The sequence below is a fragment of the Phascolarctos cinereus genome, unplaced genomic scaffold, assembly GCF_003287225.1.
Source record: "Phascolarctos cinereus isolate Bilbo 61053 unplaced genomic scaffold, phaCin_HiC Scaffold_7;HRSCAF=346, whole genome shotgun sequence".
NCBI classification, from domain to species: domain Eukaryota; kingdom Metazoa; phylum Chordata; class Mammalia; order Diprotodontia; family Phascolarctidae; genus Phascolarctos; species Phascolarctos cinereus.
Genome location: NW_027556180.1, coordinates 84,738,949 through 84,758,401, shown reverse-complemented (window position 1 = coordinate 84,758,401; position 19,453 = coordinate 84,738,949). Strand labels below are relative to the sequence as shown.

Here is a 19,453-nt window from a genome sequence, read left to right as displayed (position 1 = left end):
GTGGATCAGTGGAATAGGTTAAATATGCAAGACACAGTAGTCAATGACTATAGTAATCTATTATTTGATAAACCCTGTTGCCCGCAACCAGATTGTACACCGAACGGAGAGGCGTGAAATAACTTATGACATGGGCCAGGTGGAGTAGAATTACTGACTCAGTTTATTCATCTGAGGGTATAGGATATATAGAGAAAATCTAGCCTAACTTCAAACAGTCCTCCCCGTGAGATACTTCCCAGAACATCTGCTGAGGATGTGACGTGAATTTCCTCGTTATCAGAGTTCTTAGATTGGGTTGTATTTTCCAAGGTTTTCCCAGGTGCCTTGGTGCCACCTGCATAGAGGAGTGAATGTGTAAATCTAAGGTTCAAAGAGTGAGAAGGAATGTCTCAGGGACCTTCTAATCTGGAAGGGATTGGAGAGCCGTACCACTTAATCATCGAGCCCTTACGGGTAAAACCTGGGCAGAGGTCAAACTCTGCCTGGGATCTTAAACCCTTATCAGACTCTTAAGATGGGCCCTCAACAATTTCCTCCCTTTTCGAATTAGCAAGCAGCTTGAGGTGGTGAACATCCGTTCCCAACACTGTGATCCTTGATTTAATTAAGGTAACAATACACGGGATAATAACACTGCCCAAGAAAATGCATGGAGTAACAAGGCAGGTAAATTCTTAAATATATTGATCATACTTAATTTCTCTAAGATCTCTACAGCCAGATTTTTTGGGTTAATCCCTGGGGAGTGACTATCTGCAATCAACTGGGTAGTATTTAGAATTGTGCCAGGCCCCCAGTAGGCGGGCACTTGTCTTGTCTCATGAGATATTAGGATCTAAAGCATCATAGGGTAGCAGAATAATGTAAATATATGAATATCTGTAATCACATTGCAATAGCAACCATGTTTTCAAGGGTTCTAACTTATCTGCTAAATACAATACTGATTGTTCTAATAAATTGACTTTATACAATGTATCAGTAGCTTCTTGTGCATTAAGTACTAAACATATTTTTTGCTAAGTCATATACAAATTATGCAGTTTAGATTTCAGATTGTAGCATAATAGATGAAACAGTAGTAGATACAATAAAAGAAGCAACAATGATTAAACCAATAATAAGGGGACAATAAATTGTTTTGATTGACTTAAGGAGGAAATGAATTTTAGGAACATGTTTACCAGAGTTCTGGAACTATTCATGTGTAATATTAGTAGGGAAAATAACAAATGATTATTGTTTACCAAAAGTACAATATAGTCATTATGATCAATACATTGTTGAGAGTACAATTGATACAAGTATCATTTCAATTCAAATAGTATTAGATTGAATAAAATTACATATCCAATAGATAAACTGGTATTAACAAATGATGTAACAAGGAACAGACATGATTCAATATTGTTGCTAAATTTTAAAAACATATAGGTGTCCTGGATGCTAGAGATCTGAGGCAGTTGTAATCTTGACTTTATCCTGGAGATAGGGATCTTCTTGTCTTCCGAATATACAGGTGTTATTAGTGTATGTATAGTCCCAATTTGTCCATATATGTGAGAGGTTGCATCCAGGGTGGAAAAGGAAAAATAAGTCCAGTGCTGAGCAGTCTGTACATTACACACTTGAGCAGAAAGTAAAGCTACTATTGTTAAAAATACAAGTTCAGGAGTCTTTCCATCGCTCATGAGAGGGAGCTTTCACTGGACCCCATGTGGGAAGGACTTGTCACTGTAGATTGGCTCCTTCTGCGCTTTCCAGAATCTCATACTCTTGATTCAGCTGTGAGTTGTTATACATGCTCTGACATCTTTCTCGGTATCCGGACAGGTTTATCAAAGTTTTCTGAAAAATATAAGCACACCCTCATCCCCTTGTTAGTAATGGATCCAGTAATGGATCTGGGCCTCTGGATGTTTTTAGGCTGGAGTGTACTCATCTTTGTTAATATTTAGAAAATTAATAGCCAATTATAAAAATTAATAGCCAATTGTCAAAAATTAATAACCAATTATCAATGAGGGGTAATAGCCCAGATTCCCCCTTTTTGTTTAAAAAGAATAATTTTAATATCTTTGTTTTTAATTATATAAAATGTTTGTGATCAGAGAAATGTTATAAAAAGCATAAAAGATAGAAAATGTTTTGCTAATGGAAGCTCCTCAGGAGCATTATCTGTTTTGATTCATTTAAGTACACTCATAACTGTGAAGGCTTGTAAAATATGATTGATCACATATTTAATTGTACCACTTGTTTGTAAAGTGGCAAAAATGAAAGAAAAAGTATCCATTATAACATGAATATAAGAAAGCTTTTCAAAAGAAGGCATATAGGTTACATCCAATTGTCAAATATGTTTGGGAGAAAAGCCTCTTGATACATTTGAAACAGGCTGTTAATTAAAAAATAATCATTATTCTTTATACTTTTTTAATACTGTAGGAGTTTATTTATTCAAAAATAGTCACAAAATGTTTTCTTCTCTACAGTTAAGGTTGTTGTATTGGCAGAATATAGTTAATAAAAGGCTCAATAAAAGCTTAATAAAAGTTAAGTGGCAGCATTGTAGTTAAGAGTCAATAATGCATTGCTTTCAGTATATAATTGTGTACTAGTAATATATTTTAACTTTGCAGTCTCTATATTTTGAGAGACATAAACAGATTACTTGTTATCAGAAACAACATTAATAGGCTCATAATATCTTGCTATACCTGTACTTAACCCATCGATGAATGTCATGGGTGCTGAAGGAATGGGGTTAAATCTAACAATCTTTTTGAAATACCTATGAATAATTAGTAAAAAAGGTTAATATCTTAAGAAATGGTAAGTAATTATCAATATCAATATGACCAGAAAAAATAGTAATAGCAATTTGCCAGTTCTAAGAGGAAACAAGAGTACCTATTTTTCTTTTATTATAAGGTTGATTAATAACAGAAAGTAAATTTCCTGTAAGTTAAAAATTGTAGGGAGTACTAAGAATAGCACCTGGTACCTCTTCATTTAAAAAAATATGGGTGAGTTGAGCTTCAGGAATTTTTCTGTTTGACTAAATAAAGCTCCTTTTTTGCTTCAGGAGTTAATGTCCTAGGGGAATTTAGATTAGGATCTTCTCTAAATGTAAAAAAGAAATTAGCCAGTTGTTCTGTAGTAATTTGGAGTGGTGGTAGAAACCAGTTAATATCTCCTAAAAGTTTTTGAAAATCATTAAGTGCTTTTAAAGAATTAAAGCATAAGTGTACTTTTGTGGCTTTACTAGTTGATTCGGTGGCAATATGACCTAGGTAGGAGAATGAAGATTTTTCTTAAACTTTTTCTTGGGCTATAATAAGCCCATATTCTTGTAAAGCTAATTGAGGCTGAGGAAATAAATGTGTGAGTTTTCAGTGGAACAGCTACAAAGTATGTCACTATATAGTGTATTATTTTTGCATTGAGAAATTTTTTCCTAATTGGTTGTATAGCTTTATTAACAAAATTTTGACACATTGTAGGGCTGTTTTTCATGCCTTGAGGAAGGACTTTCTATTGAAACCTGGTTGCAGGGTGTTCTGCATTAACACTGGGTATTGTAAAAGCAAAGCAACATTTGTCAGCTTCTTGGAGTGGAATAGTAAAAAAAAAAAAGCAATCTTTTAAATCAATAACTATCAAAGGCTAGGAAACAGAATTCATAATGGGTGAAGGGAGACTCAGAGGTCATGAAGCATCCTTTTTTTCCGCTGACTTCATTTTAATAACAAAAACAGGTGAATTCCAAGGATTTGTAAAGAATTCTATATGTCCTTTTAAAAGTCTTGTTCAACTAATTGTTTTACTGTAAAAAGCTTCCTTTTTGTCAAAAGCCACTGTTTCACCCACTAACAGCTCCCCTTACATGTAAAATGTCGTGCCCCCACAAATTAAAGGGAATTAATTGAGTAAATTTATCTTAAAATAATTGATTAGTGGTGATCTACTAGGCAGGCTAAAGTTAATTAATATCTTTAAGAGTTTTTAAGGAATCTTTCCTATTTTATAATATTTTGGGGGTCTAATTATGGGCTGTGAAACAATATGTCCAAAGTAAGCAAAGGGTGGTTTCTTTTGTGCCTTATCAGGCTCAGTCTTTTTTAATTCACATTTTAATAACGTCTAAGTTATTAAAAATTGTTTGACATAGTACAAAACAATACAAAAGTTTACCAATTTGTAACGATACTAGATTTTTAAATTTTGAAACAAGCATATTACTAATTTGAATGAGCTAAATTATCTTTTGATTGCATTCCAAATACATAAAAAACTTTGCTTTATGAACTGAGGGGGTGCACCCTCCTTTTCACTATTCTCATTCTGTCTCTCACACCCCAACTTGGTCAGGGTTGGAGTGGAGAGAAAAGAAGAGAATATTTTCCAACAACTTATCTTTGATAATCTTTCAATTTTACATCCAAAAGCTTTGGCCAGAGCTTTAGAATGCAAAAAAGAAAGAGAATTTCTTCCTTAAAATAACTCTTCAAAGGTTTTCAAATCATTTATTCTCAAATCTTCCGTTCATGCTATTAATGCAGACAGATTATGCTATTCTTTCTACCCCTATTTCTCTCATTATTGCATGCTTAAACTTTCTTGCCTTCTATCAGTCGTATAATGTAAATAATAAAATATTTTTTCTCTCCATCTCACCCCCATCCACCTGCTCCCGGGAGGTGGCTGGTAGTAGGGAGGGCGAAGGGGAGAAGGCTAGCTAGCTGCAAAAGGTTTCAGATGACACACATACACACAGACACTCACATAGAACAGATAACATAATGCCAGAAAGACTAGTCAGAAATCCCCTATACAAATCAGACAACTCCTTTGGAGAATGAGATTTCTCCAGTTCTGTTGTTTAAGAGAAAGGGAATACACCTTTCACTTCATCCTCTTCTGCAATTCTAAGCTTCTCATCAAATAGTCTATTCCTCTCTTCTTCTTCCTCTGTTCCTGCCCCCTCATTTACCCTGGGCACTTTTGTTGCTAATGGCACATTCTCTGGAGGAGTGAGATATATTTTTAGCATGTTCCAAAATTCCTGTAGCTGACTATTTGTAATAAATAAACCCCTTTCTGTCACTATTTCCTTGAAAAGTTTTAGATAGCATTCTTTGTCTATGAGTCCGCTTTGTGTTTGACCCATACTTTCGATCCCAGGCATGCCTCCCAAAACCGAAAGTAAGTGTGTGTGGCCTTTCCAAAGCAACACTATATCTTATGCTCTAAGTACCGAGCCTGTTTCTAAACTTTTTTCTAATCAATTTTTTTGTAATTTATAATCTCCCATGTAAGCCTGGTGATTTTTTCTCCCCCTCATAGCCTTAATATTTCTAAGGGGAAACCTGTAATGACCCTTGTTCCTTTTTACCTTACTACCGCGGCATCGAGCCACTTCAGGACCTTGTTTCCTGGCATAGGGACCAGCAAGGGTTTCTTTTCCTCCGGAGCTTTTTTCAAGGACCGTCCTCCCTCTGACTTTCTGTCACTGTTCGGTGGCACCAATTGTTGCCCGCAACCAGATTGTACACCGAACGGAGAGGCGTGAAATAACTTATGACATGGGCCAGGCAGAGTAGAATTACTGACTCAGTTTATTCATCTGAGGGTACAGGATGATTAAGTGGTATGGCTCTCCAATCCCTTCCTGATTAGGAGGTCCCTGAGACATTCCTTCTCACTCTTTGAACCTTAGATTTACACATTCACTCCTCTATGCAGGTGGCACCAAGGTGCCTGGGAAAACCTGGAAAATACAACCCAATCTAAGAACCCTGATAACGAGGAAATTCACGTTGTCACATCCTCAGCAGATGTTCTGGGGAGTATCTCACGGGGAGGACTGTTTGAAGTTAGGCTGGATTTTCTCTATATATCCTGAGCCGCACTTAATCATCAAGCCCTTACGGGTAAAAGCCTGGGCAGAGGTCTTAAGCCTTATCAGACTCTTAAGATCAGCCCTCAACAAAACCCAAAGACCCCAGCTTCTGGGATGAGAGCCCACCCTTTGAAAAAGCTGCTGGGAAAACTGGAAAAGAGTATGGCAGAAACTAGGCATCGACCCCAATCTCACACCGTCTACCAAAATAAAGTCAAAATGGGTTCAGGACTTAGATGTGAAGGCTGATACCCTAAGTAAACTGGGAGAACAAGGAATAGTTCACCTATCAGATCTATGGAGAACAGAAGAATTCATGACCAAACAGGAGATAGAGATCATTATGAAAAGCAAAAAAAAATTACATTAAATTGAAAAGGTTTTGCACAAACAAAGCTAATGCAACTAAGATACGATTCTTCATTTCAAGATATCCCCTAAAAGTGAATGGCAACTTGCAGCTAATCCCTGGACACCAACTTTCTTCAACCCCCGCCTCCCCCATCAAAAGGATTTTCCAGGCTAGTGGTGCCATCTGGTGGCAAGTGTGAGGGGAATGGCTTTCCTGACAGCTCAGTTAAGGCAGTCTTCCTGATAGGTACAGACTATATTCTTTTGATCTCACTTCTTCCTTTCTTTTTCCATCTTTTACCTTGGTAACACCAGGTGAATTTTTCCCTCCTTTTTTCACCTGTGTCTTGCTCTCGTTCTCTAACTTCTTTTCTTCCTTTCATTTGTAAATCAAAAGAGAATTCTAATTATGACTAATATGAAGATAAGTTCTAGCTAAATACCTATACAGAAAAGTAATGCCTTGAGATTTGAATTAGTCTTAAACAGAAGCAGCTCCATTAACCTCCAAAGATTTTGAAAGAATCCAGATGCCCTTCAAAATTGTCCATAAAAGTCTCTGTCTACTTTTTTCATCCCTAAGCTATGTTTTCACCAGACTACAGTACTCGATATAAAAAAGTTTCTTTTTTCAGTTTTGGTTCTTAATTGTCAGTAATATTGCAATGTTTTTGTTTTCTACCATTTTCATTTCAAATGCATGATATTCAATTAAATTATGTAGGATTAATTTCCATTTTAATAATAGAATATATGCTTTCCACTAGAGAAGGAAATGGCAAGCCACTGCAGTATCTTAGCCTAGAAAACCCCATGGACAGTGTGGTCCATGGGGTCACAAAGAGCCAGACAAGACTGACTAACTCAATGATAACAACAACAACAACAACAAAAGTTCCTTGAGGTAGAAGACTATCTTAGTATCCGCAAGCAGCTTAGCATGGTAGGTTATATTGCATCTTAGATGCATGACAAATACTTGTTGAATTGAATTAGAATAGAGAGAATACACTTGAATATTTACAATTAATTTCCTCAGAGCCACCCTATGGGCAGTGCAAGTGTTACCCAGAGACAGAAATGATCTCCTTTAGAGTACGTGACTTCCTGGTATGTCCAGCCAGTAAGTGTTAGAGCCAGAATTCAAAGCTAGCATTTTTTACTCTTTCTGGCATTCTTTCCCTTAGACTATTTGGACTAAATGACCACTATCACTATTTCTGTGACTTTAGGCAAATATCTGCCAGTAAATAGTTTTCTATGCGAGAAGTAACTTAAGTTCTGTAATTACTTTGTTAGGACTTTGAGAAAATGAGAAGATTGTGCTAAAAGCTGTCTAAGGTCTATTTCAGCTTTAAAATCCTGTGATTTCTATGTATTGTTTCTAGGGAAAAGCTCATTTCCCCTTTTCTTCTACCTCTTTTCAGCTTTTCTTCCCATTAGATTGTAAGCTCCATGAAGGCAAGGACTATCTTTTTTATATTTGTGTCCCAAACACTTAGAACAGTGTCTAGTCCATAGTACATGCTTAATAAATGTTTTTTGTCTGACTCACTGACATATTTTCAGTTATTGTTGACTGAAAAGCATAGAGAATGCAAGATACCACTGCTCATTTTTTTATCTTAAAAATATTGATTCATTAGAGTAAAATTCTCCCTTAAAAGCTCCCTTTTAATAAAATCTCTTCCATGAATATTGTATAAGATTCTGTGAAAGATGTAGCTCTTTTTTTTTTTAAAGCACCCATTGGGCCATAAAACACAGATATATGCTTCATCAAGATGTTTGCTGTTATCATGGAGAATGTTCAGTGTGGAGCCAAATAGAAGAGATTAGATTATGATTGACTATAGAGTATGAAGTCTTCCAGTTGCTCTTCTTTGTGGATGATACTATACTGATTGCATGAAACCCCAGATTATTAGAGAACCTTCTAAATGAGATCCATAGCCACTCAGAAAATACTGGCATTGCTATCCAGTCAACAATCAGTTTTTAAGCACTAGCTTGCAGTGTACTAAACTAGACACTGTGCTAAGTACTGAGGATACAAAGAAATGCAAAAATATGGTTCCAACCCTCAAGGAGATCACATTCTGATGGAGGAGGCAAGGTACAAAAAAAAAATTGTACATACAAGATATAGAGAGAGTACATGAGAAATTAATCTCAAAGACAAGGTACTTGGAAGTAGGAAAGGGCCAGGAAAAGCTTCCTGCAAAAGATAGGGTTTGAACTGAGTCTTAAAGGCAGCTAAGAGTCAGAAGTGAGGTAGGATAGTATTTCAGGCATGGGGATTAACAACTGAAAAGGCACGGAGCTGAGAAACGGAATGTCATGTATGAGGAATAGCATGAAGGCCAGTGTTTCTGGTATATAGAGTATATCTAGGAAAGTAAAGAGTAAAATGACCAAAAAGGTAGGAAGGGAACAAATTGTAAAGGGCCAATTGAAGAATGCCATTTGTCCAGAGACTATGATATATGATTGGATGGCTGACCCATGAAGTTGGTTGATCAATACATTTATTTTCCAAGCACTGTATATGGACAATGACCTGGACTCAGAGTTACAGGAAAAAGACGATTGCTTTGGAGAAGTATATAGAGCTTCTCCCTGAGACTGTCACTATTCAGTCACATAATACTAGTCTCCCAAAGATTAAGTTGCCTGTCACCCTTTAACAGGCAATATATGACCAACCAAAATTAGACAACAAAAACAGGCTAGAGGATATCATTCTCCCTCTATGTCTCTGTATCTCTGTTTCTCAGTGTCTCTGTCTTGTCTGTCTCTCTGTTGTTTGCTTAGTGAGCTTTATTAATATCCACAATATCATCAGAACTAAAGGAAGGCCTCTGGTATGTTGAGTGCTTACTCCATAAAAGAATTATTGGAGTACATGGGCAGGAATCACAGGATGAGAGGGCATGGATGGATTATAAACTTTTATCATTAGAAGTACCCACATCAGTGAGGTCACAGATCCATTGAAGTATATCCCCAGGGCAGATGTGAACACAAATATTTACACAGCTCATTACTATGTTAAATTCATGCTTTGCATCAGTCTGAGTCATGATTTAGAACATTTCCAGCATAGAATGGTGAATAAAAAAGACATTTAGCAGAGGGATGGGATAGGGCAGCTAGACATTCAAACTTCTTTGGCATTGGGTTGTTTAAAATAGATTTTTATTGATGTTTTTATATCACTAGAATTTCTCACAGTATTCTTCTAGTCTCCTCTCTCAGGCATCTCATATAACAAAGAAAAAAAGAGGAAGAAGAGAAAAATACAGTGGTTTTTTTAAATTTAGTTTGACTTATCATGATCATTTGTTCAAATGTAAATACAAATATTCCTCTCACTGTCCAAGATAAAAGCATCCATTTTGGATTAGTCCTATTAACAATGTCTTCATTTAGTTCAGATAATCCATGAAAGCCTTTTTCAAAAAATTAATTAATATATTTTTAGTTTGTAACATTCACTTCTGTAAGATTTTGAATTCTAAATTTTCTCTTCCTCCTTCCCCTCTGCCCTCTCCTGTCCAGTCTAATATAGTCTCTACCATATACATTCATATTAAACATATTTTCACATTAGTCATGTTGTAAAGAAGAATTAGAACCAATGGGAGGAACCATGAGAAACAAGAAACCAAAAAGGAAAAAAAAAAAAGGAGGGAGAGGGAGAGGGCAAATAGTATGCTTTGATCTGCATGCAGACTCTATAGTTCTTTTTCTGGATGTGGAGAGCATTTTCCATCATGAGTCTTTTGGAGTTGTCTTAGATCTTTGCATTGCTGAGAAGACCTAAGTCCAAGTTAGTTATCGCACAATGTTGCTATGTGATAGTCTTAGGTTATTTTATATTAGTGTGAAAAGGATGGTGGGTCTTTGAAGTCTATGCTAACAGAATACATACCTAGGCCATTTTCTCAAGCTAGAGAAGCTCTGCATATGCTTCTGGCAATAGGTTTGCCTGCTTTCCAAGGTCCAACTTAGCTAATTATGAATATAGAGTAGCTCATCACCTGTCCAGTAGATGATGAATTGTTTGTCCCTGGTAACCCATGAAATGAAAATAACAAAAAAAAAATCCTCATTTCCATAGTAATATTTGCCAGAGTTGAGGAAAAGGGTGAGGGTTCAAATGATCATATTTTTTATATCTATAAACATCATTTGAACTGTTAGTACTTACGTGAGATCTTTGGCTGATGATACTCAACTTAATATACTATGAAAGTAACCAAACCACATCAGTATTGGTATTTTCACTATAAACAAGAAGAATGGATAGCCTGAAAAGTTCTTGCGAAATATCTAAAAAAAAAAACCTAAAGAAAAGCCTTTAGCACATTGGTTAGGTCCTTGATGGTGGAGTATTTGTGGAAGAATCAGGGACAAGAATTACACAGGATGAGAATATATGAATTAGATTAGTGACAGATTTGTTAAACTAGATTAGCCTTGTCTATAAAATGTAATGGTTTATTGCCTACATATTAGTTTTCTATTAGTATTTTATACGTGTGTGTATATACATATATATATATAATATATATATATGTTTGTGTGTGTGTATGTATATATGTATATACATATATACATACACACACACATACACATACACACACGTATATATTAGTATATATGTCCAAAAATAGATCTCACATTCAGCAATTGTGGGCAACCAGGTGGCTTAGTGGAGCTCCAGGCCTGGAGTCAGGAAAACTCATCGTCTTGAGTTCAAATCTGTCCTCAGACACTTATTAGTTGTGACCCTGTGTAACCCTGTTTGCCTCAGTGTCCTCCTCTGTAAAATGAGCTGGAGAAGGAAATGGCAAACCACTCCAGTATCTTTCCCAAGAAAACCCCAAATAGGGTTATGGAGAGTTTGACATGACTGAAACAACCAAACAACAAAAACAACAATGGTATCAAACTGAAATAGAAACAGATCCCTCTAGGCCATATGTCAACTTCGAAAACATTATCCATGTTGTATTATATTTTTATGTGTTTTGTTAAATGTGTCCCAATTATATCTGGTTAGCCTGCACTCAGAAGTTTTACTCTGTAGTGCCTTATAGGGCTGTCATTTTTACGTGATGTTCCTTTGTTGTATAGCTTTCTGAAGAGTGCTCTCTCATCACCACAGTCGTAGGAAATCTTCCTGGACATTAGTCTTTGAGATGTTTTGGTATCAAATAAAGGGAATCTAAATGATAAGCATAGGACCAATTTAAAGAGACTACTTAGATTATTTTTGGATCAGAGCATTTTCACCTTTTAAATATTCTTGTTACTATATGTCTGTTGTAATATAAGTTTATGAAGCATTTGGGGAAAAATTATTTTTCCTAATTAGTTACTGCATTTCTCCTTTCCATGATTATCAGTATACTTTTTCACTTGTGACACTAATATTCATTAATTTTGGTTCTAACTAATGGCCACATATTCTATTTCTGGCAGTGCTGTAAGGAAATATTAATTGTTTTTGTTTTAAACTATTTTGTGTTTAAACAGGTGTCCAACACTCCCAGCTCTCTAGTGAATCGCTGCTACTAGAGGTGGTGAAACAAGTGAAGGTCAATGATAGAGAAGAGGATAAATTGGACCTTCCTGAAGAAGACTCAACAGCCAGAGCAGACGTGCATGTGTGAGCATTTAGAAGAATATTAAAAATTATCTTATGTTAGGAATTAGACGTGTGCAATTTTAGAATTGATAATAATAAGGCGACTTTTTATTCATTACTTACATGGTGTTTTAACGTATTCAAGTTGTTTCACAAATATAATCTAATTCTTACAGAAACCCTGCGAGGTAGGTGTTCTTATCTCTATATTATACATAATGAAATTGAGGCTAAAATGGGATAAGTAACTTGCCTGGGGGCTCAGAGCTAGTATGTGTCCAAGGCAAGAATTGATTTCAGATCCCCCTGAACTAGGGTCCAGTCTGAAATGTTGAACACTTGCTCTACTTAGTACTGTTTGAGATGGAAAAGAAAGAGTTCCTACTCAAATCAGGGAGGTAAAGTCACTCTTAAAATAGCTATTAAAAAATGCAATCAATAAGTAAACAGTGGTTTACTTATCTGCTGTGTGGTAGATGCTGAGACAAAGACAAAAAGAAAATAATTCCTACTCTCAAGAAGCCTAAATTCTCTTGGGGGAGACAATGTGCACAGATAATTTTTTTTCAGAATATATGCAAAATACATCAATGGTAATTTTGAAAAAGAGGTTACTAGGAGTTGGGAGATCAAGAAAGAATTCTTGTATAAGGTTGTAATTGTAAAATTGTAAAATGTAAATGTAATTGTAAAAGGCTTGTTCTTCTAAGAGATGGTTCGATATGGGCATGGGGAACTGCCAGTACAAGGCCCAGGGAGGAGGGACAGTATTAGGAAGGGAATCACAAGCCCAGCTGGGCTGGACTTTAGAGGGTAGGAAGGAGAGTAAGGACTAATATGGCAGTAAAAGGAGGAGATTGTAAAGAGCTTCCCATGCCCAGCAGGAGTATGTAGTTTATTCTCAAGATTGGAGAGAGCCACTGAGATTTGAGTAGGGGTGTGATGGTGTCATTTTTAGGAAAATTGCTTGGGCAGTGGTATGTAGGATAGTTTTCAGGAGGAAAAGACTTAAGGTAGGATACTAAAGGAGAGGCCATTGTAATAGTCCACTTGATATGTGATAAGGGCTGCACAAGCATAGTGGCCAAGAGATTAGAGAGAAGGGATGAGGAATTGCAGCTCACAAGAGAGCCCATCAGATGCTGGAGATATATATATATATATAGATATATATATATATATATATATATATATATATATCTATATATATATATATATAAATATGATTAAAGTGAGAAAGGCTTGAGAGAAGAGGTTTGTGACAGCCTCCACAGAAAATGGGATAGAGAAAAGTAAAAGGAGGCCCAGGTGAGGTTAGATAATGTACATTTGTAGTGGACCCATTCTACTTGGTCTACTACTTTTTCCAGTTTTCTTCAGCACTATGTATGAGAGCAGGGAAGACAAATAGTGTTTTGTTTAATATAAGGAAATGCCAAGTTCGCACTTAAGAACTTAAAGTCTTGATGGCCTCTTGTTACTGTTCTTGTGGGCAGCTAGGTATATGTTGACCTGGATTGCTCCTGAGGACACTTGCAACTCTAGAGAAGAGCTCTTTTTTTTGGCTGAAATGACCTAGTGAGATTTTATGTAGGAAATATGACTCTCAGCTGGTCCTTAAAGGACTGGGAGGCTTTAAAGAGGTTGGGAAATGAAGATAGTAATTACAGGCAGTAAGAGCAGAATGAGCAAAGGTGAGGAGGCAAAAAAGATGAAATGTGCAGGAAAGACCCAGAGTAAATCTTAATTGTGTGTGGTTTTTCACGTTGTTACATATCCTACTTAGAACATATTAAAGTGATTTTTTTTAACATTTTAGTCTCTCCTTTTTTTTTTTTTTTGGCGAGGCAATCAGGGTTAAGTGACTTGCCCAGGGTTACACAGCTAGTGAGTATCATGTATTTTTGTTGTTTTTAATTTTTTAAGTTTGAGAAGGGAGCATGGGATGATGGAGTACAAAATAGCCTTGGAGTTAGAAAGATCTGAGTTAAAGCCCTTCTCACACATACTGACTGTGTGATGCTGGAAAGCCATTTTGACTTCTCATTATTCCTGACAACCAAGACTGTAAGTGGCAGAACAGGTGGCAGTCTGCAGTGGGTCAGATGGAACTTCTTTTCTTGGAATTGTCTACATTAGTGAAACCACAGGCCTTGTATCCAGAGTGAAATGAACAGAACTACAAGAACAATTTGTGTAATAACATTATAAAGAAAAGGCATTGGACAAGCAATCAAAAGACCCAACTGTAGTCCTGGCTCTGCCACTTCTTAACCTGGAGTAAGTCATCATTTGGGCCATGCTTTCCTTCTCTGTATAGCTGCGACTTTCCTAAGGGCAGGGACCGTAGGTTATTTATGTGTATTCCCCATAGTACCTAGCACATGTCTTGAACAACAATGTGCTTGATAAATGGTTCTTGAATGAATATTTAATGATGGATAACTGGAGAAAATATTTGCTATGTCTGCCTCACAGGACTGTTCAATAAATCAATCAACAAAGAATTATGAAGAGACTTCCTTGTTCTGGGTACTGTGCTAGGTGCTGGAGACACACAGCAAAACTGAAATGGTCTTTGCTCATATCATCAGGGACCTTACATTCTCGGAAGAAACAGAATGTTCATGTGTAACTATATACAAAATAGATAAAAAGTGATTGAGTTGGCTGCTTTGGCGATCGAGAAAGATAGTTAGAAGATTGGGCTTCAACTGAGTCTTTCAGTTTTTTAGTTGCTTGATACAGTCTTGAAAGAAACTAGGGATTTTGAGCCACAAATGACTCTTGGTGTAGGAGGTTTTTGAAATACAAAATGCTTTATAATGTAGACATAAAAGGTCTTTCAAATCATGTTTCATATGTTTAAATAGTGTCATTAGTTGTACTTTCTCCTTTTCTCAGTGTTTCTATGTCGTTTGCAAATTAAAACATTTCTCTTTGGGAAAAAAAAAGAAATAGAAAGTCTTGTTCACAGTAAAAGTAACCATGGTGAAAAGAAGAATAGATATTCAATTCAATTTGATGCATTTCAATTCAATGAACTTTGAGGAATTCAGTCCAACAAAGAGTTATTACAAGGAAGGCATTATGCTAAAGTCCAGTGAAAAAAATCTGAAAAATTCTGAAGAAATTTAATATGTAATGGAAAATTCAAACTTTTATTTGTATATTGCTTTGAAGATAATTAAGAATTTAACTTGAATATGACATCCGTTTCTATTTATGCAGTGTAATATCTGTTGTTTACTTTTGCAGAGATGAGAAAGGAGAACAGAGTCAAAAGGAAAAACTGGTGTTATCTGAAGACTGTGAACTTATTACAGTAATTGATGTGATTCCTGGCAGATTTGAAGTCACTACTCAACACATTTACTTCCATGATGGCAGCATTGAAAAAGAAGATGGTGAGGAGTTTTTAGAGTTGGGTTCCCCAGTTCCCGCAACCTCTTATACCAGTTCAATGATAAAGTATTTAGCTTATTTCAAATGGAAATAGAGAAAACAAAACAAACAGAAACCAGACACAGGGAACCTTATAACTTCGGGCAGTGCTTTCTTTGAAAGGAACAACAGAAGTAATATTTGAATTGGGAGAAGATGCTACAAGCAAAGTATTAAGATAGAATTTTAATTATCTCCTTGTTGTGCAGTTGGGTATCCTATATCCAATGATGTTGAGTTCTAAATTAAATCTCTATCTCTTATTGGAAGGAAAAATTTAACATGGTAAATTAATTTAAAGCAAAAAAATTTCAGAAATTAGTATTTGAAGTGTTGGTTATTTTATATTCTCATTGTGAGGCAGTACGATATCTGTAGATTTTTTTTGCCATTTTCTTACAAGGAAGTGATTTAAATACGTGAAATAGTAAAATTATTCTTACGCAGACTATGAAAACTGAATGATTTCTCTCTCCTTCACTTTCCTTACCTTTGTCAGAATCTATAAAAATAACATCCTAAATAGCAAGAGTAACTTTATATGGTACTTTAATCACAATAATTCCTCTCTCTGAAGGAATAGGTTATGATTTCAAGTGGCCTCACCCTCAAATTCGAGAGATCCACCTACGACGGTACAACTTGAGAAGGTCGGCCTTAGAGATTTTTCTCATTGATCAATCCAACTACTTTCTCAATTTCAAAAAGGAGGTATGTAAGGAGGTACTTCTCTGGTAGCAGGGATGCATAGATTAATGTGCCTTCTTAACTATTTATTTCTAATTGATTTTGTATTTTCATTAGTTAAGTAGATCAAAGTATAGCAGGTGATCAATAATCTCTACTTCCAAGGCCAAGCAATGGGGCTTTTAATTGTGCACATTTTAGATATATTGTTTGTTAAGGAAAAAGGGGTATGGAAACTATCAAATGCCTAAAGTTAATGTTGCCTAGGGTTGCCCACAGTTTCTGTGGCACAAAATAAATTTTCAGTTGACTGTCGATTGCAGCAAAACATAACCAAATGTCACTTTAAAAAAATTTTATAAAACTATCTTAATTTGAAACACTTTAAAGTCCATAGGTGAAAGATGAACCAAGCATTAAAAAGCTTAGTAATAGTTAATTTCCATTCCCTCTTTACTATCCATCTTCCAACCCCATGATGATCTGACCACCTACTGGTAGGTGGAAGCAAGAGAAAAATGGGGACAGAGATTTGGACCATGTTTTTGACAGTTTATCGTAATTGCATTTTAAAATACTTATAAATTTATAAGAGTTGAATATCCATATTAGAAAGCCATAAGGTTTGATAGCATCTTTTCACTGTCAGTAATATAGCCAATTTATTTATCACAAACAAGGTTGAGTAGATCACTTCCTGATTTCTGGTAGATAGAGCAATCATTTTCAGTGAATGATTAAACAACAGTGATATATACAATATGATATGATAAACATTAAGCATCTACTATGTGCCAGGCACTATGCTAAGTGCTGGCATGAAAATAAGAAAAAGAAAGACAGTTCCTTCTCTTGAAGAACTTGCAATATAATGGGGGAAGTCAGTTCACAATAGGAAACTGAAAAGGGAGCAGGAGAGGAAGGACAGTGAAAGGTGGGGAGTGGTGCTAGAAAGTACAGAGGGGCGTGAAGGTGGAATTGAAACCAAATAGAATAGCTGTTAAAAAATGAAAATATGCCTTGGATTTTGAGCCCTCTATAAAAGGAGGCTATGAGAGGAGTTTTTTTCTCTGCCCTGCTAGCCTCCAATCAGAGGGGCAGTTGGAGATGTAAGATCTGGAGTCAGGAAGGAGATTAGGGCTGTACATATAGATATGAGAATCTTCAGCATAGAGATGATAATTGAATCCATGGAAGCTGATGAGATTACCAGCTTAAATAATATAACAGGAAAGGAAGAGAGAGCTCATGATTGAGCTTGGATTAGTAGGCATGATCTGGATGAAGATCCAGCTAAGGAAACTGAGAAAGCGCAGTCATATGGGTAGAAGGAAAACCAGGCATCATGAGATCCTAAAGAGAAAAGTGTCAAGATGAAGAGAGTAGTCAGAGGTTGTAGAGTGTTTAAGGATGAGGAATATGAAAGGCCATTAGATTTGGCGATTTAAAGGTCATTGTTAACCTTAGAGAGAGTAGTTTTCAGCTGCATGATGAAGTAAGTATAATCTGTATAGATCAGTAAAGTAAATTCAGGCTTCTTGAGGATAGTCCATATTTATTTCTGGTAGTGATCTGCTGTTGAATTGCCATATTGCTATAAGCTCCCATTTCTATAAACTTGTTCACATGATCCAGCCAATGAGTTGGTGCTTCTTTATTGATATTTTGTTGGGTGAGTTCATGTAAATATTGCCCATGATGGACCTTTTGATTCCATTCTTGGATTTTAACCATTTTGTTGGTTTTAGATGAAGGAAAGCTATTTTGTTACATTCAGCAAATCCTGTGGTGTCCCTGTTATTAGATTTTATCATTGCTTGGGGCAGTGATGTCTCCATGTTTTAAGAGTATTTCTGAAAATATTTAACCTCTGTAATGGTTTCAGAAAATGTTTACCTAGTCCCTTTTTAATGAGGAAATCTTATTTATTATTAGAGCCTCCTAATATGTTGTTATTTTTCATTGTTATGTTCTGTTAATAACCCTGGTGATTGAAGGACAGGTATCCCACTTCTAATTTGTAGATAAGAAAACTGAGAATCATTAAGGTTAAAAGATTTGCCCAAGATGGTGGAGGCAGGCAGCTGGAGAGGCACAACTTGAACTTAAGTTAATTGAAAATTTTCTTAATCAAATTTTCATTGTATAATTGTACTTTATTGTAGGTCAGAAATAAAGTATACAGTCGACTCATATCATTTCATTCTCCAAATATTCATGGAACCAGATCACCACAGGAGTTATTTAAAGCATCAGGATTGACACAGGTAAAATATCTTTTTTAGCAGGTTTTGTTTCAGTAGCACACGTCACCAGTTTTTACATAAAGTAAATGTTAGAATAGGTTCATGAATACTTCTGTAGATGCTCATGCTTGTAGATTGAATTCTGGAGGGATGAAGATGATGAAAACTTACTGTGAAATCCTATGAAATATGGAGTGGGAAAAGCATTTAATATATCATGGAATTGGGACAAATATAAAGAATATCTCATCAGTGCCGGTCAACGAAATGCACAGATACAGGGAATTTATTTGTACTATCCCAGGAAAGTTAGCTTATATGATTTTAATATTAATCTTTCTTATACAATATAGAAATGGGTGAACAGAGAGATTTCAAATTTTGACTACCTCATTCAATTAAACACAATGGCAGGAAGAACCTATAATGACCTTGCCCAGTATCCTGTGGTAAGTTACATATTTCTTATAATTCTTGTGCTTTTTCAGTGTTTGAGGAATTAAACTGAATAAAAATACGTGATCACTCATTAGTGGAACTCTTGATGAGAAAAAAATCTAGCAAATTACCATTCTTGTTTTTGATTTTATGCATTTTTTTCAGTTTTCTTTCCCAGTCACTTTATATTTTTTAAATTTTACATTTTAGTTTTTCTCAGTTACATGTAAAAACAATTTTAACATTCTTTTTTTCAGATTTTAAGTTCCTGTGCCCAAAGAGCTATGAAACCGTGCATACCCTTTGATCTAACAATGCCACTATTAGGTCTCTATCGCAAAAGAGATAAAAAACAAAAAAGAAAAGGACCTATATGTACAAAAATATTTATAGCAGCTCTTTTCTGGTGGCAGAGAACTGGAAATTGAGGGGATGCCCATCCATTGGGGAATGCTGAACAATTTCTGGTATGTGATTGGGATGGAATACTATTGTTCTATAAGAAATGATGAGCAGGATGATTTCAGAAAAACCTGGAAACCTAATGCAAAGTAAAATGAGTAGAACTAGGAGAACATTGTACATAGTAACAGTAATATTGTAAGATGATCAACTGTAAATGACTTAGCTATTTTCAGCAATACAGTGATCCAAGACCAGTGTGAAGGACTTAGGAAGAACGCTATCCATGTCCCAGAGAAAGAATTGATGGTGTCTGAATAC

General features: G+C 35.7%; 1 protein-coding gene across 1 annotated transcript in view; it reads left to right on the top strand.

Annotated features, from left to right (window-relative positions):
* The window catches only part of NBEAL1 (neurobeachin like 1), a 194,099-nt gene that overhangs the window by 137,647 nt on the left and 36,999 nt on the right, over positions 1-19,453 (top strand). The window contains 5 exon segments of the mRNA XM_078147544.1: positions 11,804-11,936; positions 15,174-15,322; positions 15,937-16,070; positions 18,212-18,313; positions 18,646-18,741. Coding sequence (XP_078003670.1) covers positions 11,804-11,936; positions 15,174-15,322; positions 15,937-16,070; positions 18,212-18,313; positions 18,646-18,741 — 614 coding nt within the window.